Source organism: Panicum virgatum, chromosome 8N (assembly GCF_016808335.1).
Source record: "Panicum virgatum strain AP13 chromosome 8N, P.virgatum_v5, whole genome shotgun sequence".
NCBI lineage: Eukaryota > Viridiplantae > Streptophyta > Magnoliopsida > Poales > Poaceae > Panicum > Panicum virgatum.
The window spans coordinates 10,628,862-10,650,903 of record NC_053152.1 but is presented as its reverse complement, the minus strand read 5'-3'; the positions used below and the strand labels follow the sequence as shown (position 1 = coordinate 10,650,903).

General features: G+C 42.5%; 3 protein-coding genes across 3 annotated transcripts in view; 1 reads left to right on the top strand and 2 right to left on the bottom strand.

The window, feature by feature from the left end:
• Positions 1-1,755, bottom strand: part of LOC120685286 (putative disease resistance protein RGA3) — a 46,938-nt gene extending 45,183 nt beyond the window's left edge. Inside the window, exons 1-2 of the mRNA XM_039967116.1 lie at positions 1,045-1,755; positions 556-817 (exon numbers count right to left, since the gene is read on the bottom strand). Of these exons, the coding sequence (XP_039823050.1) occupies positions 556-817; positions 1,045-1,190 (408 nt within the window). The 5' untranslated portion in view covers positions 1,191-1,755. The remainder of the gene's footprint in view (positions 1-555; positions 818-1,044) is intronic.
• A 1,685-nt stretch (positions 1,756-3,440) lies between these two features.
• Positions 3,441-8,098, top strand: LOC120684770 (UDP-glycosyltransferase CGT-like). Its single transcript, XM_039966650.1, has 2 exons — positions 3,441-3,449; positions 7,119-8,098. Exons 1-2 carry the CDS (start codon positions 3,441-3,443, stop codon positions 7,911-7,913), a joined length of 804 nt encoding a protein of 267 aa, XP_039822584.1. The 3' UTR covers positions 7,914-8,098.
• Positions 8,099-18,756: 10,658 nt separating this feature from the next.
• Positions 18,757-21,742, bottom strand: LOC120686018 (heparan-alpha-glucosaminide N-acetyltransferase-like). The gene is made up of 13 exons (XM_039968177.1): positions 21,476-21,742; positions 21,208-21,345; positions 20,929-21,010; positions 20,767-20,843; positions 20,556-20,671; positions 20,328-20,445; positions 20,133-20,249; positions 19,902-19,993; positions 19,752-19,818; positions 19,589-19,670; positions 19,399-19,490; positions 19,153-19,296; positions 18,757-19,059 (listed from the first exon to the last, which is right to left on the bottom strand). The coding sequence occupies exons 1-13, from the start codon at positions 21,677-21,679 to the stop codon at positions 18,913-18,915; spliced, it is 1,476 nt and encodes a 491-aa protein (XP_039824111.1). The 5' UTR covers positions 21,680-21,742; the 3' UTR covers positions 18,757-18,912.
• Positions 21,743-22,042: the final 300 nt, after the last annotated feature.

Below are 22,042 nucleotides of genomic sequence, written 5' to 3'. Positions count from 1 at the left end.
ACCAGACACACTGAGTATTTCATCCACTGTCACCGCCAGCTTTTACCACCAAAATAAACGCTACCTCTTGCATACTAGTAGATTTTTTTTCTTTCATTTGCTGTGCGCCCAAGCAGTTGACTAGCTTGCGTTGTTAATAAACAGCACTTGCGTCGCCATTAGCGAAAGGCAGTTTTTGATTGTAGCCAAACCACATCCACCACATGAAGTGATAGTACTTGAGGTTGAGAAAACTCAGTCGCTTTTTGTTAAGGAATTGATTACGCGCCAGCTGTTCGCGACAGCCGATGGGAAACCCTTTATCTGATCTTAAGTCTTAACCACCTCGATCTTCAACCTTTTGACCAAAATGAAAGAATGAAGCTACTACTACCAGTGGACAGTGGTGGTTTGCAAAAGAAAAAATATATCAAACAGCAAAGTGACTTTGCTATTTTGCCTTGGATATATTCCATGATTCTCAGATTAAGGACTTTATTTAAGCAGATTAATTATATTACCAGCTCACACGAAACGATTAATGTTATGGTGGACCAAGAATGTAATTAATGGTACCTTGGCCGCGTCGACGGCGTTGGCGACGGCCATGAACTGCTCCGGCGAGACGTCCTGCAGCAGCCACCGGCTCCGGAACACATGCGCCGGCCCCGCCCGCCGCTTCGATATCTCCACGCCGTTCTGGTACACCAGCACCTTCCACCCGTCGTCGCCGCCGCCGCCGGCGCCCCGCCCGGAGTCCGACGCCGCCAGCAGCTCCTGGATGCAGCTCTCGCTCGCGTAGCTCACGTACCGCCGCAGCGAGTCCTCACTTATAGACCTTCATCAATTCGATCGTTCCCTCAATATAATTATTGACTAATGATTTCATTCTTTTATCTCCTAGCTGCTAGTCAGCAATCTAGGAGAGACGACTGATCACATCATACTCCTACTTTATTTATACTACTATGATTTTACAGGCAATGATAGAACCAAATAGACCTATACATGTAGGGTAATTAGAAGAAGAAAAAAAAGAAAAGAAAAGTTGATCAGAGTAGGTACCATGATCTGGAGCAGACAGGTGCTGAAGGGGAGGTCAGGGAGCCGCCGCTGCTCATGCTGGCTCTGCTCTCAGGGCTCCGAAAGCCGCCGCCTTCCTCCTCCGACACGCCGACGACGTCCGAATGCGACGGGAATATGGAACACATCAACACAGAAACTGACTAGTCTCTCACTGAGATGCTGATCTGAGATTTTTGAGGGAAGAAATGGGGGTAGGAGCTTGCTAGCTTTACAGCTGAAAGGTGTGCGTTTGACGGAGCTGCAGGGTGTGAGCCTTTATAGGAACGGAGACTTGAGAGGTGGGTTTTAAGAGGAGAGCTGCAGAAGAGGTAGGGGGTGCCGGAATGGAGGTGGAGCCAGATGCAGTGATTGGGGCACATGGAGAGTGGCAGCGGTGGCAGGCAGGGGCGGTGGTGGAGTGAAGCGCGGCAGGCACCACCATGCCATGGCCGGTAAATGGGTGGGGAAGGAGAATGGTAGGGTACTGCCATGGTGACCAAGCAATTGTTTTTGTGGAAGAACCACATGGAGGCTGTGGGTTGTGTTTTTGTTTTGCCATGCATATTATATGGAGGCTTTGTCGGTCAGTGATGAAGGGAAATTCTGTTCAGACTCATAACGGTCCTCAACGAATTGGAGGCATTATTACCTTTTTGTTAGATGAAGAATAAAAATTTCTTTTTTATTATTTTAAGGAAGAGAGGCAGTATAGGTATTGCATGCGGTGGTAAAAGAAAAATGAATTCCATCCCACTAGTTATGTGTGATATTCAGGTTGGCATAAGAACCGGGTGTGGTAAACGCTGAAATTTCCCCATTGTTTGTGTACGCAGGAGATTAGATCTGATGTTGTGTTTGCTTGAAGAATTATTGTTGCATGTGCAATAAAAAGTTTCTCTAGCCCCCAAAGAATGAAGGTTGTTCTGTAGGTTTTCAGTGGTTGAGTGTTGTAACAATATTTCCCTAGAACATATGCAGTGTTTAAAGCAACCTTTTTGTACAGAAGTTGTTTCAGCACATGGCATGTTGGCATGATCTTGGTAAGCCTACTCTGCAAAGGAAAGAATTGAGCTTTCATTAGGTGACCAAACCATGTTTGATGATACCAAAAAAAAAAGTGATGGAAAGGAAGGGGTTAAATGATGGCTTTTGGGGCACTTGTCCTTCTTCCTGTGGGGTTTAGGGCATGATGGCTTCTCATTGCACATACATGTGTGCCAACGAGGCTCCAAGCGGAGTAATCAAGCCACGTCAGAAGAAGCAGGACCATTAAGACCTTTTTCGATGAAGAATCGCTCGTAGAATTCAAGGTACTGAGAAGATAGCAGTAGGCAGGCACCCAACCCCATGCATGAAAGTGAGATGCTTTGGCCGAAAGTTCAAAATGATGTTTCCTACTAGCCCTTTAAGAAGGGTGAGATTGGATAAGGTTTTATCCTTCTGTTTTAACTAGAAACAAGGATCAAGATGATGTTTGTTAAAAACTAAATACCCGGATTCAACTTGGCCAAATAAAACTCAGGACTTGGGTGGATCAAGGTTAAATTTACAAGGAGACATAGATATTCTGCCAATTTGATTGATCAAATAAGACAGTTTTTTCCGATAAATGAGGCTTTATTGATCTTGAAGAGCATCATATCGATATGAAACAAAAATAGTAAAACCTTATAAATTGGGGGGGAAAGTCAAAATGTGTACAAAGAAGCATAACCTTGCTTCTCTGCCACGGACACAGCAGTTAAACTGACTTAAAACAACATCATTCTAGTGGGTCACTGACTATTTGATAGCCATGCCCATGATTGAGGCAACAGTAGCAGAGTCTTAGTTGGACCACGGGGCAGTACACTCAAACAGTGCACTATAGCACGAGAAGCTGTTGTTTGGGGAAGCGTTGAAAATCTTGCAGACTTAGAGCTGTTTCTTAAGTGACGGTAACAGAAATTGAAGCCTTTGTTGGTTGCTGTCCTTGGTGCTCAGCTGGTGGGTCAGAGGATGACTCTGCTTAGATTTACTCTGAATCTGTTCCCTTGGACTTGGGTTGTCTGACTTGAATGCTGATAGCGATGTACATGTTGTTCACTATTACGCAAGTCTTTGTGTTTCTTTTATTGTTGATTGCCAAGGACCTTGACCATGTCTAATAGTACTGCTTTACTCGTTTCACTGATCAATTGAGGTATGGGTCATTTGTGAGTTCATTAAGATGTCAAAATGTGCCCTTTGTCAGAATCTTGTAGCACCCAACAAAAAAAAAAATCCTCTTTGGTTATAGTGAAGCGATGATATCAATAGAACACTGTTGAAATCTCACATTTTTACTGACACATTTTTTATATAAAGGAAACGGTTATCCTCTCTAACTGTACTACTAGAGATTAGAAGTCGCTGCCATGACTCAGGTAAATATGCAATTAAATTATGCAAACAACTATGTCTTACTGTAATGTTAGGAACTCTCTAAAGGGAAAAATTCATAATTCCATGTATGAAAGAATTTCCTCACCACATATAGTGGCAACTAAAGCATCTAAAGACTGCTGCTTTTTTTCTGACGCATGTATCTGCTAAGCCACTGAGGCATTGCGTGTGGGCATGGATATTCCTAGATCACACCATTAACCCACAAATTATATGTACTAAAAATGAAAAAAAAGAGAACATAATAGCCCACTGAATGCCTAATGGAAATCCAGCTCCATTACCATATTTTGACGTGTTGACTTAACGGAGTATTTGGTGGCAAGCTATCTAGCTGTTGCAGCCACTTCATTTTGCTGGTAGCCAGGTTGACCTTGGGGGGTGGATGCATAACTCATAGCTGGTGTTCATCTTCTCCATGTGGATGCTCTATCTTTGTGTTGACCTGCAGCTGGTGACCACGATTGAATATAAATGCAGACGCAGGGTCATCATAGGCCGGCCAACTGTATCTTATCACTAAAGAAGTTGAAATCAGTGGCATCTTAACTCTGAATTAAGTTGACTCTAGATTTACTTTAAGTGTGAATTATTTTTTTTAGATTACTACCATGCATGCATCTAGTCTCAGTGAATTATTTTTCTTAGAACAACACAGGAATAAAGGGATAAGGAGGCTATACTATACTTCGTGGACTCGGTGAAGCTGCAGAAGCAGATAAGCTTTTATTTCCTCTGGTCCATTTGGTCCATGGATGTAGCAGGCCGTTCTTTTAGTTTTGCTCAATGCTTGTTCCCTCCAAGAAGAACATTGACCAGACAGTTTATCTTCCCTGCAACGATATGCAAGCATTATGCTAACTGACTGCTCAATGATTATGAACCTGCAGATCTCAGTGCATCATTGAGCATACATGCATGCATGCTGTAAAGATTGGACGCTCTGACACTAATGTTAGCTGGTAGCATGGCAATTTAAGGCCTCGACGGGCTCCCAGCAGGGCTCACCCTAATCGAAGATCTGACAGTAAACGGTTAGCAGTCCATCAGGACAGTTGCAGTCCACGCTGTCGTCGCTAGTTACTCATTGCATTCCAGGAGCACTACAACCTATATATTTTGAAACAAAAAGGGGGAATTTAAAGGAGAAAAGTTCAGGCATGCAGTTCGGTAGCACTGTAACCTATATATTTTCTGCACTCATGTAGAAACACTCCTTGTTGCACAATTTTATCTTTTTCTTGAGGAAATCAGGAGTATGATCATTGTAATATTCTTTCTATCTGATTACAATGCCAAACTACATGTTGAGCAGGATACAAATGATTCAATGCTAGTAATTTTTTTAGTGTCTTATTTGTATATAAGCATGGCCAATGTGAACAATATTGTCTCTTCTTTTTAATATAATCGGCAGCTCTCCTGCCGTGTTCGTTTCAAAAAAGAATGTGAACAGATATGATATTGCAAAACTGAAGGTGTGGTAGTCCCAAACTAGCCTCGTGTTATTATAATTCTTGTTCAGCATCCAGTTCCTGCCTCGGATACTAGACAACATGCAGAGTTTTATAAAGCACCTTGAGATTTATGACCATCCACCAGAGACTTGATAAACGAGCCCTTCTTGTTATTGCAAAAGAACAAAACAACAGATCATCGCGCCGCATTGAAAACAACTTCAGACAAAATGGGCATGGTTGGCTGGATGAGAATGGATGGAGAACAGAGTACCACGGACACATGGCGATCAGGATGCGGTCTTTTCAGTTCATCAGTTTTAAGCAGGAATGAGTTTCCAACGCAGCTTAGCTGTGGATAGCGGCACACCACATTGCACATGGCTGATGAAGTGATCGATGTCCAATGATATGAAATGCTTGTGCTTCAGATAAGAGCGAGCAAGACAGCAAGATCCAAACATTGCGCAGAGAGGAGAAGAAAAGCCCAGAATCACTAGCATCCAGGTCCTGCCTGGATACAACTCGGAAGGCAGCCAACATCTTATTGAAGAAGAAGAAGAACGTCGCCATGTTTACTCAGGGCCGGTATGTAATGGGCCGATGAGATCTAAATACTCTTTGGGCCCCCTGTCTGTCTGCCTGCACTCTGTTGTCTACTTCTGAATTTTATTCCCTAAAAAAAACTTCTGAATTTTATTGGTTCTTCTACTTATTATACCTCCGTTCTGGTTTATCTGTTGCCGCCATGGCGATTGGAAACATGGGCTAACACTAACGTAGCTGTCTGAAACAAAGTATAAATAAAAGGAAAAATTCAAAAAATAATCATAAAAAATAATTTTCAACCTTCAACTATAAAATTGGATAACAAAGGTCCTCCAATTGTCGAAACTGGACAAATTTGACCCTTAGTGTGGTTTTGAATGTGGTTCTGTCTTTTTTAAAATATTTTTAAAAAATCTAATTAGATCTAAAAATCAAAACTACTTAATTTTAAATCAAAAAAAATATAAAACTAGGGCCAAAAATTTTCTAAAAATGTGGCCTATCTATTATTTAAAAATAATAGGCATAATTACAAACAACCAAATATTATAAACATATAAAAATTGGTCTGAATAGCTGACAAGTAGCATGCCAATAGAATAACTGACGAGTATTGTGCTAATAGATAGTTTATATTTTTAGAAAAAAATTTATATCCATTTTGTATTTTTTATTTGAAATGAATTACTTATGATTTTTTAGTTTCAATTTGGAATTCTCACAAAATAGAATACCACCTTCGATACCACATAAGGGGCAAAATTTGCCCATTTTAATAGTTGGATGATCTCTGTTATCCGGTTTCGTAGTTGAAGGTTAAAATTTGGACTTTTGTGATAGTTCGAGAGTGTAAGCCGAACTTTTTTCTAAACAAAAACTGAGCTGGTATGTCATAGTGCACAGATTACGAAATGTTGTACAACGATCACCGAGCGATCAAACCACTTGGGCCCAGTTTTTGTGCAGTCTCAGCTGTGAGCCTTTCTCGATCGCCACAGGTCCAACGTAAGTGTTCGTCCATGGCCCCACGCGGCAATGCAGAGCTACATGACGGCTGCTCGCAGGTCCTATTCATCTTTTCTTTTCTTTATTTTTTTTGTTAAAAATGGGAGCGGAGGCCCTTACCTAAATTTGTGGGCTAACCAAAGGTATATAGACATGTATTAATATCGTGTAACTAGTATCCAAAAGACTCTTATAAACCTAGTTAGGGGCCTCTATTCATCGCATTTGCGATTGTCGCAGCAATGTCCCCACCCCGCCTTCCAGCCACCGTCCCGGTGGTGTCGCCGCCTCCGATCTGCCTTCGGCACGCACTTCTACTTGGCGACGTCAAGCTCCCCTACTCTAGTTCTGACCACTGGTTATCCCCCAACCTCCGGCAGCGTCCCTACCGTCACCCCATCTTCTACGGTCGATAGTGACCACGGGACCTCACAACCCCCCACCCCGAAGGACCCAAACTCCAGCCTCCACCACCTCAACGAGGAAGATGAATAGGAGCATGGTGGCGTCCTCCTGCGACACGCGCGCGATGCATAGATTTGCTGACTTACTCTGAATATCTCTATATAACTTGATTGGTGTTATGCTAAGTTATATATTGTTGATTGGTCTTTTTTTGGGTGGTCTTTTTTGTGCGAGATCACCGGCGCCGACGGCATCCTGGTCAACACGTTCGAGGCCCTGGAGCCGGCCGCGCTCGCCGCCCTGAGAGACGGCAAGGTCGTCCCCGGGTTCCCGCCGGTCTACGCCATCGGCCCACTCAAGTCGCACACGTCTACGGTGGATGACGACAAGCCGGAACCAATGGGCTCCCCCGTCGCCTGGCTTGCCGAGCAGCCGGCGCGATCTGTGGTGTACGTCGCGTTCGGCAACCGCAGCGCCGTGAGCCGCGACCAGCTCCGGGAGATCGCCACTGGGCTGGAAGCGAGCGGCTGCCGGTTCCTCTGGGTGCTCAAGACCACGACGGTGGACAGGGATGACGCCGCCGAGCTGGCGGACGTGCTCGGCGACGGGTTCCCGGCGCGCGTGCAGGGGCGCGGCCTGGTGACGAAGGCGTGGGTGGACCAGGAGGCTCTGCTGAGGCACCCGTCCGTGGGGCTGTACCTGAGCCACAGCGGATGGAACTCGGTGACGGAGGCGGCGGCCGCCGGGGTGCCGCTGCTGGCGTGGCCGCGCGGCGGCGACCACCGCGTGAACGCCACGGTGGTGGTGAGCGGCGGCGTCGGGGTGTGGATGGAGCACTGGAGCTGGGACGGGGAGGGGAGGCTGGTGAGCGGGGAGGAGATCGGCCGGAAAGTGAAGGAGGTGATGTCCGACGCGGCGGTGAGGGCGAGGGCCACCAGGACCGGCGAGGAGGCGGCCAGGGCCGTTGCTGAGGGCGGCACGAGCTACCGAAGCATGCAGGAGTTTGTTCGCAAGCTCAAGGCAACCTAAGTACGCTGCTCTTTGATTGGAATAATGCAGGTTCGATCAGCTTGCAGCCACGGAGCGAAGGAATCATGCATTTGTTTTTCTTTGGTCACCTCGTTTAGTGTTTTTAAGGTTTTTTCGAGAGTACTCCAAATTGAACGCTGTACGAGGTAGGTCGTTCCAAAGATTTATATCCAGCTCTTTTGTGATGCCGCTGTCGTGCTGCTGCTACCTAGCTAGCTAGTCTATGACTAGAGAGATAGCGAGCGCAATTAGGCACTTTCTCAACTTCAATCTTCGGGCACCACGTTCCTCACACTTCGGCTAACACCAAGGTATGAACTTTAATAATATTTTTAACCTACATTAAAAGGTCTAGTGTATGGCCAAAAGCAAATTAATGATAACATTAGTAAAAATTTCTAGCTAATGATAAAATTTTGAAGTCTTTGGCTGCTCAACTAGAGAGGTAACTCTGTTATTAAAAATCAGATGAGTTTTACCAAAATGATATAAAATCAAGTAGCTCAGCTGTCATCTTGCCCTAACAATAACATGAGAAAACTGCCCGGGCAATTGGAAGTAGCCCCAAAAGAGAATGATAGTGTGGTAACCACATGGACTGAAAGTCCACGCAGGAGCCACCTTTCCTGCAAGATGCAGAAACTCAACAGAAAGACCGTAACTGCCAGCAATACTGAAGCTAAAGACGAGGTGCAGGGGGAGGCTACCAAATCCAACACCTCTACTACCCTGGAAGACACCGAGGAAGCTCCAAGAGCTTCCTGAGAGTATCATGATACAACCGCCTTACCGTTTCCAGAACGGATAAGAAGGCTGGTGGCCGATGAGTAATTCGGCAAGTTCGTCGAGATAATCAAGAAATTCTATATCAACATAGCACTTCTTGATGCTATGCAGCTTCCCATGTACCAAGTATATCAAGGGTATCCTTGGAAATAAGAGGGTCTTGCCCACCACCGAGGTCGTGCAGCTCATAGAGGAGTGCATTGTAGCTATACCCGATCCTCTCTTGGAGAAGAAGGACCCAAGATGCCCCACCATCACATGCTCGATCGGAGCCCAACACTTAAAGCACACTCTCTGCGATCTGGGAGCAAGCGTCAGCATCATGCCAATGGTAGTTTATGATAAACTTAACCATCATGCGCTTGCTCCTAGTGCCATGTGTTTGCAGCTAGCGGATCAATGAGTATCGTTATCCCGCAAGGATTATGGAGAATATTCCGGTGAAAATACATAATTTCTTTACCCGGTTTATTTCGCCATCCTTGACAAGGAATACGACACCATGACCCCTCTCATTTTTCAAAGGCCGTTCTTGAGTACGGCCAATGCATACATTGATATGAGAGCTGTAGAAATTCAGCTCAATATTAATGGGCAAAAGGTGAGGTTCGCCTTCCGTCTGAAGGTCGAACAATATTCCCAAGTCAAATCATTCAGCAGGAAGTAGTCCGAGAAGGAGTTGGAGAAGCCTTCAATCCCACCCCTCAAAGCTCTCATCGAATTCATAGAGAAACTTCGAATTCGAAAGGAGATTAAGGTGCATAACTATAGGAACGCGAAGTGAAAGATCCGACGTGTAAAATTTTTGGAATACAAGAAGAAAGAGATCTAAACGAAGCCCACTAAGCAAGTAGCGAAAGAAGGTGTCATCGTCAGGGTCCCCACCTGGCGAGGACAATCGAAGCCAATGTATGGATAGTCCCGCTCTGGACTTAAAACCCGAGCTCTGGCCATGGGGTATATTTATTCATTCTTGCGTTTGCATATAGGATAGTTTATTTCCTTGCATAATTTTGTTTTTGACTTCAGCATAGCATATTTAATTTCCAGCATTGCATATTTAATTTTCAAACCTTTGCATTTTTTGCATTGCATAAAAATTATAAAAAAAATTTGGCCAAAACATAGGCCAGCTGGCCCCACTTCATTGTGTCTAGATGCTAGAAGCGTTAACGTGTACTACAACACATATCATTGTGTCTAGATGCTAGAAGCGACGAATATCTCATAACATCACAGATATTTGTCATTATGGCACTAAGACAAACAAGAAATCGTCATGAACAAATACAATTCTACATCGTGACAAAGTTTATTTCATCATAATGCTAAATGACAAGCCTCGCAATATTTATGACAAAATAACAATAATCATTTGTCATAAAAAAATTCTGAATTTTCGAATAAATAGAAGTGTGCCATTTTCTCTCTTTATTTTCCCTCACGGTCGGAACTGGGCTGACGCAGTGATGCTGGCTGTAGGCTGTAGCAAAGAAAAATAAGGCACCAGGATTCGGGGTTAATGCCTACAAACCGAGCCCTTCTAGGACACTAAACCACAACTGTCGCGAAAAAACACATTGCAGCAGCCAATGATTTATTGTCTCCTCCTCTTGATCACAGGCCAGCTCACCGCCGCCCGGGGGACGACCGGCCTACGTGAAACGAACCGAGTTTCCGAAAGAAGAACCCGACTTCCTGTATCATCATAATAGTTCCTACAGAACTCATTTTATTTACATATCACAGAAATACTCCTCGATAAATTCAATATAAGGGTTTATTTATTACATAATCCAAAGAATTGTGTTACGAGTTTCCGGATACAAGCCTCTTGGGCTAAAGGAAAATCAATCAAAAAGCGGAAAGCGATAGCTAAGCTTTTGGGTCATCTTTTATTAACACTTCTCCTCCATAGGCAAGACTTGTAGCATGAACCGTCCTTAGCTTCATTCATCGTTGTCGGGCTTGGTCTTCGAATTGGACCCTGCATCTCCCAAACTATCCCCAAGGATGGGATAGATCAACATCACCATCCGCATGCAAGATTGAAGTGGATGCAATTACGATAAAAGAATAGCCAACGGACAAGACTGGGGTTTTCCTATGCAAGAAGCAAGCAAGTATATAAATATATGTCTTTCAAATATCTCAATGTGGGCCATTCCGACATCCCGAACTCCCTATTCACACACACCTTCAAAAACAACAAAGTCGGTGCGAGGAACTCCCATCTTCGCCACCTTAGCTGCGCACCGGCAAGGAAAACATACTAGAAGGAGATAGAAATATGAAGTAACACTACTCTAGTTAGCGAAGCCAGATCAAGAGTTGTACATGACCGAGTACGCGGCTATACATATAGTTTTCACCCCTGCAGGGGTTACACACATGTACCCACTCGCCCCGAGGCCATCCGGGAGCAACTCCAACTAACTCTGAGGCACCAGTCTGCTGTAACAAAACTAATGGCTATGACCACCATCCTGCTTTTCCGGGTCTGTGAAGCCTCTCCCTGCTGTGTCGGAAAACGTGAGGGCCAATACCCCTTCACACCAATACTGAACCCTCGCCCTACACTGATACCCTATCCTCCTATAGGCTTGGTGTCGTGCGTAGCTAGCTCGGACCGGGTCCTTCCGCATATAGGATAAGTGATGTGCACGTTCAACATAGTTCCATCACTAATTTCATCTAACTCAGTCCTTACTTGCCGAAACAAGCATCTTCATTACAAATGCGTATTCGCCGCTACGGTTCCGCGGTGGGCACCGAATATAGGTATGGCCCACAACTCCTCAAGTCCTCCATGTCTTCCCAGAAGGAAGTGTTTCCGAAGGGAAAATGCACCCACAACATGTGCTCCGTAGCCAAAACTATCATCACAAAATCCCGCAAATACACATACACATGCAAGTCGTAGCCAAAGCATCTCATATACTCAAACATGGATAAATAGGGGTTCAAGGAATTCAGGTAAAGCAAAAGGCTATGCAGGTTCACCTCATCAGAGCATAAAGCAAAGCATAGCATATTTAGCAAGCAATGCCTAATAGGTAGTAGGTACTCAAATCGTAGATGGGGGTGAACCTGGTGATTCTTTGTCGGCTTCCTAAGCTTCCGGGGGTTCTGATCATCCAGGGCATCCTCCTAGATCTCTTGGGTGCAGGGGAAGCTCTCCTGGGTCCTCTAGTCGCTCGGGATGTCGGTCGGCACCTTCTCGTAGGGACCTAATTGTAATTACATATAAACATAGAGACCAAGGAGCAAAAAAGCACAAAAATACCCAAATAAGATCTAATTCACAACAAAATCTACTCTAACAGATAAATCATGATTTTATAAGAACTATGAAACCAGTTTCATAATTTTCGGAGGTCTAGTTTTGTAAGTTTTAAAACCATTTCCGAAGTTAATAAATAATTATTAAAAAAGGAAACCACATAGAGGTGACACGTGGCAGCACAAGAGCGCGCCACATGGAATGCTGATGTTAGCATGATGGTACCAGATTGGTCAGCACTACTGACATCAGTAGTGGGCCCTACTAACGTCAACATTGACCGAATCAACGGTCATCGATCGTCATGGGGTCCTATGGTCAGTGGATCCTGTTGGTCAGTCACACACATCGGCTGACTAGCGGAGCACACGAGCATTTTGTTCGGTCAGTTTGGTTCTAACCGAAACCAAACCGAATTAACCGAACGCAAAATAGCTCGACTCCCAGTTTTCTTAGGAATCAATTGGTTCCTATTCTCTGGCAACCGAGTTTACTGCAAAAAAAACGAAGAACCGATCGGTTTGGATCGGTTAGACCAAACGCCCAGGCTGAGTCCGACGGATGCTTTGCTGCCCCTCTCTTTGCCGGCGGATGCTTTGCCGCCGTTGTCGTGTTGGTCGGGCGGATGCTTTGCCACCTTGGTTGGTTAGTTGGGTGGATGCTTTGCCGCCTTTGTTGTAGTTGATTTTTGCTCCCTTGACGTTGTAGCTTCTTTTTAGCCGGTTCAGTTGTGTGTTCTCGTCTAGGTTTGTGGGTTCGGAGTCTCCTTCCTTGTTGTTCTTGCTAGTCCGTTTGTTGTTGGGTCGCCCACCACTTGCTTGGTGGTCCTATGTATCCGCCTTATTAGCCTCTGTCTACTAAAAATTCTATTATATTATTAAAGGAGTGTTAAAAGAAGCCGCCACATTCGCCGAGAGGGTCTAGAAATTCCCACATTAATCTAAAAAAAAGAAGAATTTGCACCGTTGGATTTTATGAAGATCTAACGGTTCAAACTAACTCAAGAGTTCATATCAAAGACGATTAATAAATAGCTAATTTCGGATTTAAAAAATTAAGGAAAATTAAGACATGGCAAAGAGTCCATGCTGAATACTATTAGTAAATAGTTTAATTCGGAATTAAAAAAATAAGGAAATTAGGGCTTAATCAAAGAGTCCATGTTGAATACAATTACTAAATAGGAAAATTCTGAATTATCAAATTAAAAAATAGCATTACCACTAGATAAAAATTAATATTAGCTGAATAGCTAAATTTAAAATTAAAAGTATAAATTCTATTATATTATTAAGGGAGTGTTAAAACAAACCAGCACGTTCGTCGAGAGGGTCTAGAAATTCCTACGTTATTCTATGACTGTCCAACTGTTGTCAGTTGACTAATTTTTTAGTATGTCATATTGTTAGTACCTGTTAAAAGTTTTGCAAACCGATTATGCGTTCTGGACGATTGAAGAAGAGGGGGGCATGGGTAATACGTGAGCTTGATGGAAAAACAAATGTTTTAGAATTAATCTGGACTGTTAATATCTCTTTGCAAAGAGATAATGTTGACTTGAATTCCTAGCAACTACTGGTAGCTAGCAGCACGGTGGTCGCAGGCAACAGGCTGGCAGAGTGAGCCTCCGACGCGATGTGCCCCCGGTGTCGTGGCACTGCCCCGACGTGAAGGGATGTCGAAGATGGATGGACGGACGATTTCGTGATGATGATGGAGTAAAGAAACGCGATGAGATGTCAAATACGATTAATAAATAGCTAATTTCGAATTTAAAAAATTAAAAAAAGACATGACAAAGAGTCCATGCCAAATACGATTAGTAAATATAGCTTAATTTGGAATTAAAAAAATAAGAAAATTAGGACTTAACCAAAGAGTCCATGTTGAATACAATTACTAAATAAGCAAATTCGGAATTATAAAATTAAAAAAATTAGTATTGGCACACGACAAAAAAATTATTATTAGCCAAATAGCTAAATTAAAAATTAAAAGTATAAAAAAATTGGCATCAAATATGATTAATAAATAGATAAATGCAAGAACTAGAATTAAAAAAATTATTGTTGATATGTGTAGTGATTATGAATCATATTAAGAAGAAAAATAGCTAAATAAATAGTATCAAATGCAATAATAAAAATCCAAGTTTGAGTTTCATGGCAAATAAAGTTAATAAATACTCCAAATTAACGAAGATCTAAATAATATTTGTGTATAGGATTTACACCATTCGATTTAATGAAGATCTAACGATCTAAATTGGACAAAAGAGTCCATGTCTAATTTAATGAGATGCAATATTTTAAACTACCAAAAAGTGTCTGTATCCAATTAAAGTTAAATACAGGGTCCGCATGACATAAAATCTCATGTTACCATCTATGTCTCACATTAACCTTCCTTAAAGATGCAAAAAAAATGGCAGCAGCATAAGCGTGACAACACGACCATAGTTGTATTGTATTGGTACTATTGAAAGAGATAATTGCTTTGAAAAATCTTTGGAACGCCCTGCACTACGACGCGACCATAGTCTTTGCCCGAGATTCCGAATCACAACTTTTTGAGTCTCAAGAACGTCATGCAGTACATGCAGCTGCATGAAGCACACTGGATTCTACTCAAAATCATTGCCGAACTCAATTAATCCATTTCTTCTGGAACAACCAAATGTCAAGATAGGGACGAAAAAATAATGATGATGCGCAGAGTTTCACATATTGCAATCTATTGCAAGACCATTAGCGCCTTATGATTGTAAGTGTGGGCCAATGAATACGCAGACGAATTAATGTGAGAGAAATATCCTCTAAAGAACCAATGCTTTCTCCAAACAAGAATTATCATCATAAATATTGCATATTCTTGAACAACTTTAGTTATACAAACTAATCTGATGGTGGTCAACAAAGAATTATGATTCTATGGGCATATAATAGTTCCATACAAGTAATAATCACTGGGATAAAGGGTAAAGCACCGAAACCTACAAATAAATGTGACTATTATTAGCTCAATCTAAATAGATGCATGGGAAAAATCAGGGAGTTAGTCATGTGAGGAATCAAATAGCATAGATAATTATTAACATTATTATCCCCATCTAATCTTCTATAAGTACACACTAGGCATGGAACACAAATGTGATCGATACCTCTGAAGAAGTATAGAGAAAGAGAAGAGAAAAAGATAAAGAAGCACCAAGATTGAACGGGTAAGGAAAGTAGAAAAAGGAGAATAGAAAAAGAAGGCAGGAAAAATGAGAAAATGAGGGCAAAAGAAAAGGACAAAAGTGAATTTATTGGTTTAGTCTATAAATAATATCATTAGAATGAGAAAAATATTAAATTATAGCCATGTCCTGTTGGACATTTGACATCTTTCATATATTCATGAAAAAATAGAAGAAGTGGTTCTACCGAACGGTTTTCAAAACACCTCTATATCCATAAAAAAAAGCTGCTCCATCAAAGAAGCCACAACTGAAATTATTTTAGCCACAGATACAGGCCTGAAGCTCTGCTAATCTATCTCAAAGTCGATTGACTACAGTACAAAATCAAATGATTCAAACAAATGTACGTGCTCCTCTTCGCTCAGAAAAAAAAACCCTGAGGCACAATACTAAACAGGAAACTTCTCCATTAGATGCATCGGATGCGATACACACTAATCGATTTCAAATATACCGAGGAACAAAATAGAAGACAGAGAAATTAATAAAAATTGCTAGAGAAAATAAAAAATAAAGAAAAGAGTTAGAAACAACAAACAAAGATATATATGGAACTATCTATCACCGAGATGACAAAACTCTAAAGTAGACCAATATATGTAGTCATATGGGCTAAAAACAAATAAATTGTGCAATAACCAAAGTGGGAAAAATAATAATAGGTTCGGTTAAATAAAAAATTTAAAACATATATGCATTAACATAGCACGCATATATATAAGTTTTGTATAACATTTATTTACCAAAGCCAGCAGGAGGCCTCAACTTATTTTTTTAACATAAATTTTTTTTGTCTAATCCATGCTCATTTTTATTTCGCTCCGATGATGAGTCAGGTCTAGATCTGCTAGATGCTACTTAAGTGCTCTAACAACTACACTAGATATGTTTTCGCTAAATATTAATCAAAATATTGCAAGATACAAATCGAACTCCAACATCTAAGTTACAGATTGTTGGCAAAGATAACTATCAAATACATATAAATATATTTCATAATTATAAAAAACTTTATATGAATACAATTATGTACAATTTGCTCCGTATTCAAGGTGATCCAAAATTGAATTCAATCCTCAAATTTAGATTTTGCAGGTTTAAATACTAAAATATGCAACTATAATATAGAATAAAGCAACATAAAAAGTGATGATTGATATGAACTCCTATGCATAGAAAGCTGCAAGTATTATAATATTCAACAAGAGCAAATGAGAGGTAAATAAATTATAAAATACATCTCTTCTGTCAATGTAAATATTTTTAAAGAATTAAATAAAAAACTAGCTACCGCTATTAGCGCGAGCCACCTTGCTAGTTATAGTGATTTTATTGTTTTCCTCTCTTAATAAAATACTCACTCCGTCCCGATTTATATGTCGTTCTGGCTGCAGTACTTTGTCCCGAATTATGTGTCGTCTAGGCTATTGTACGTGGGTCCCACACCTACCATCTAGGCCTGCATGCAGCCTTATCCTATCCTGATACCCTATCCTCCTATAGGCTTGGTGTCGTGTGTAGCTAGCTCGGACCGGGTCCTTCCGCATATAGGATAAGTGGTGTGCACGTTCAACATAGTTCCATCACCAGTTTCATCTAACTCAGTCCTTACTTGCCGAAACAAGCATCTTCATTACAAATGCGTATTCGCCGCTATGGTTCTGCGGTGGGCACCGAATATAGGTATGGCCCACAACTCCTCAAGTCCTCCATGTCTTCCCAAAAGGAAGTGTTTCCGAAGGGAAAATGCACCCACAACATGTGCTCCGTAGCCAAAACTATCATCACAAAATCCCGCAAATACACATACACATGCAAGTCGTATCCAAAGCATATCATATACTCAAACATGGATAAATAGGGGTTCAAGGAATTCAGGTAAAGCAAAAGGCTATGCAGGTTCACCTCATCAGAGCATAAAGCAAAGCATAGCATATCTAGCAAGCAATGCCTAATAGGTAGTAGGTACTCAAATCGTAGATGGGGGTGAACCTGGCGATTCTTTGTCGGCTTCCTAAGCTTCCGGGGGTTCTGATCATCCAGGGCATCCTCCTAGATCTCTTGGGTGCTGGGGAAGCTCTCCTGGGTCCTCTAGTCGCTCGGGATGTCGGTCGGCACCTTCTCGTAGGGACCTAATTGTAATTACATATAAACATAGAGACCAAGGAGCAAAAAAGCACAAAAATACCCAAATAAGATCTAATTCACAACAAAATCTACTCTAACAGATAAATCATGATTTGAGAAGAACTATGAAACCAGTTTCATAATTTTCGGAGGTCTAGTTAGTTTATTGTGAGTTTTCTAAGTTTAAAACCATTTCCGAAGTTAATAAATAATTATTAAAAAAGGAAAACACATAGAGGTGACACGTGGCAGCACAAGAGCGCGCCACATGGAATGCTGATGTTAGCATGATGGTACCAGATTGGTCAGCACTACTGACATCAGTAGTGGGCCCTACTAACGTCAGCATTGACCAGTCAACATTGACCGAGTCGACAGTCATCGATTGTCATGGGGTCCTATGGTCAGTGGATCCCATTGGTCAGTCACACACATCGGCTGACTAGCGGAGCACACGAACATTTTGTTCGGTCAGTTTGGTTCTAACCGAAACCAAACCGAATTAACCGAACGCGAAATAGCTCGATTCCTAGTTTTCTTAGGAATCAATTGGTTCCTATTCTCTGGCAACCGAGTTTACTGCAAAAAAAACGAAGAACCGATTGGTTTGGATCGGTTAGACCAAACGCCCAGGCTGAGTCTGACGGATGCTTTGCTGCCCTTCTCTTTGCCGGCGGATGCTTTGCCGCCGTTGTCGTGTTGGTCGGGTGGATGCTTTGCCACCTTGGTTGGTTAGTTGGGTGGATGCTTTGCCGTCTTTGTTGTAGTAGATTTTTGCTCCCTCGACATTGTAGCGTCTTTTTAGCCGGTTCAATTGTGTGTTCTCATCTAGATTTGTGGGTTGGGAGTCTCCTTCCTTGTTGTTCTTGCTAGTCTGTTTGTTGTTGGGTCGCCCACCACTTGTTTGATGGTTTTATGTATCCGCCTTACTAGTTTCTGTCTACTAAAATTTATAGTGATTTTATTATTTTCCTCTCTTGATAAAATACTCCCTCCGTCCCGACTTATATGTCGGCTGCAGTACTTTGTCCCGAATTATGTGTCGTCTAGGCTATTATACGTGGGTCCCACACCTACCATCTAGGCCTGCATGCAGCCTTATCCCGTCACCGGTCACCCTCATTGGCCCATCGCACCTCCCTCTGTTCTCATCCGCTCGCCCAGCCACGCCTTTTTCCATCTCCTGCTACTACTTTTTCTGTTATGTGTATTGAATTCGTAGGGGTATGTCAGGTCTTTTAACTTTCACCTTGTTGCTCGTGCCGGGCTCCCCAACGACAGGTAATACGGGACAGAGGGAGTACATGTTATGGCACGTTTAGAAAAAAAAAGTTCCTTTCCATGCTGTCCAGAACTGACTGCAGTATCTCTGTCGCAGAGGACTCTTCTGAATACACATGGCATGCTGCAACTTGAGAATGCACAGCATCAATGCTTGTGTTGCTGTCGCATCGACCATACAAAATGATGTTTCACTGGAATTAACGAGCCGATTTACGACCGTACAAACAATACACATATTTGTAGATGCTTTCATTTTACAAATATGGCCCCAAAAGCAATCACAGTTTCCAATAAATCCCCAATTTGTGCAGGACGCCTGCCGCAACACCCCAGAACACAATCTCACAGAATATGACATAGAGCAGAGTACCCAGCCTCTGTGAATGCCAGACATTGACAAACACATGATTCACGATCCAATGGACCTGCAAAAATATAAGCAAAGAAACAAAATCAAAAGTTCAGTAGGTTACTCGCAGAGGTTTGGAGCAAGAACGGAGACAAACCTTGTTACTTACCAGAGAGTTATCTGGTGACTTGTAGTACCATCCATTCACAAACGCAGCCAATATTCCCTGTGCTCCAAGGACAAACACAAGCATGGCATTCATGCCGATCCACTCCAGGAACAGGAATGGAGTCCTCGGGCCCCAGACATCAATCTGTCCGTCAGAAAATGAATGCAATAATTTATTTACTTGTTAGTTCTCTGAAAAATGAAATTGAACAAGTTTCTGGTAAAAGAATGTTAATATGAACCACACCAGTATATAGAAAGCTGAGAGAACAATTCCTGCTGCCCCGCCGGTGAAGCAGACATAACTGAAGCTGTAGAGCTGCTTGTTGATGGGGATGGCTGCAAGAGCGGAGCAATGCATGTAAAACCTGAGTTCGAGGATTGCAAATGGCAGCTGATGTATGACAGGAAATATGCATCAATCCATGGATAAGTACCTTTGGTGAAGTGTAGGAGAATGCTGAGCACGAGGAGCGAAAAGCCCATCAGAAGCCAGTGCTTCAGTCTCTCCTTGTGAGTCTGCAAATCAGAAACTTTCTTGACCACATTGCATTGCATTTCTTAAAAACTCACAGGTCGAAGCAAGTTTTCAGAAATAACCTTGAAATGGATCAGGACATGGCCATAGTGTATCCCGATTGTTCCTGATAGTATTGACGATATTGAACTGAAAGAGGAAATGATTGTCAGTTGCTTGAATTGTTGACTACAAATACTCAGCTTCATCTGTTAGTGTTGTCAGATTTCAACCTTAACAAGCCTTCTGGTTCGAAAGGTGCAAGGCACCACGCTGGTGCGTCGGCTCGCAGGGGACCCATGTTAGGTGAGCTGAATGTGCAATCCTGAACAAGGTGAACAGAACAGACTTAGTAATTCTAACCATATAAAATGTCCAATATATTAGTCAATTAAAATATGAATTGTGATTTGGGAAAAAAAACATATCACTGCCAGTGACAAATACTAATAGTTCTGTTGTACCTTTGATCGGATCCAAACTGGCTGTGTATAGAGATGATTAATCCCCCAAACCTGCCTATCAACATAGCCAACTGCATTACAGGCTTGGTCCAGGCTGGCCCTCACACCACATTGTACCTGCAGGAACAAGCATGTACTGTATCAAATACGACAGGTTTCAGTGATTACACCATGCCCAGGAAAAGTTGAAGATACCATAAATTGCTTGCCGTCATTGACATCGCCATCGTTGTGGTAAACAAAGCTCCAATCCGGGACATATAGCGAGAATGTTGTAACTATGTATATAACAAATGCGATAAAACCACCTAACCTGTTGGTAGGGCCAGGAATGCTCATCATTTTCAAAATCGATAGAAAATTGGAAAGATATGTGCAGTCGCAGGGTTATTCAAACTATCAGGAAGAATAAAAATTGCGTACCATTGCCATCGATACGCATCGAAAATGGCATAAGGACCAGACCGCACCGTGGTAGGCCTTACTTTTGTGGTGAATGCCTCTATCAGAGCAACCACGAAGTACACCAAAGCTATTCTCTGATGAGCCATTGTCAAGCAAAGGAAAGAATTCAAGTTATTGCTTAGAGAGTAAGGAGGTGGTTTTTTTTTTCTTATTGGTGGATGAAGTGAACCTGTAGTATGCCACACCATCTGATCTTCTTCATGTCCACTCCATAAGAGAGGTCATCCGGAGCGTGAGAATATCCACCTTTGTACATATCATCAAATCTTTCAACCAAAACAGGAAGTGGAATAAGAGCTGCAAACAAGAATCATAGTAATAAAAGAATTACCTTGGAGAAGCACACCCCAGAAGAGCATTTTCAGTGTTCTGATAGTAATCTTCTTCACGGCGGCGCCGATATTTGGAACTCTCTGCAATCATGTTCACTTGATGATCAGTTTTCTCTGCTAGAATGATCAGTTCTCTGTATCAGAGCAAGAGATCCAGAGTATTGAAGCCAGTTATTTTCCTCCGGCAACTTAATACGTTTGTGACAAGTAATTGACCGGTGCAAGAGCTTCAGCGTATTTATGGAAGTGTCAATTCAGGTGTGTATGTGCTTACTCACCTTCAACGCAAAGGCGATTGCAACACCAACTATGAAGAGGAAGAACGGCATGACGAAGTCTGCCAGAGTGCAGCCGTTCCACGGTGAGTGGTCAATCCGCTCATAGGCACCGCCGCCATCGTCCACCAGGATCATGAGCTGCAAGTAACGAAACTCGAAGAATTTAATCATATGATGACACTTAAACATTTTACGCTTCACAAAACGAAAGCTGAATCGAACTTTTCAGATTGAAGAACCAAAACCAAACAAGTTCTTGAGTGTGTACCACAATGGTTAGCCCTCTGAAGGCATCAAGGGCTGCCACTCTCCCGCTCTTCTTCTGCACCTCCTCAGCCACAGCCACTCTCTTCTGCTCGGTGCCGTCCTCGCCTCTGCCATCAGCATGCTCGACATGGTGGCCGACGTCGATGGCGTGCTGCTCTGGACCTTTCTCGACATCTGATGGTGCTATCTCCTGCCCCTTCTCCATATCCACCGGCACTGCCTATAGCTTGGTTGGATGGATTGTATCTGCAGGTTTAACTTGCTTAGATTGTAGCCACAACTTGAAAGGTAGCATTGATAACACGGTGGCTTATATACTTGATAAGATGAACGAAAGTTCAAGTCTGTCGCATTTGTATATAAGGCCATTTTCAACAGTTCTTGCGAAATAGCCGGCAACGTGGAGTCTCGATACAATAAAAAAAGAAGCAAAGTATGGAACACTGTGACTGCACAGCATGAAAGGAGCAGAGACAGAGAGCTCATCGGGAGATGTGCGAGACATCTCCTATCTTCTCACTCCTCCACGTCATATAAATTATTACCTGAGCCGGCGAAGTCGACAGCC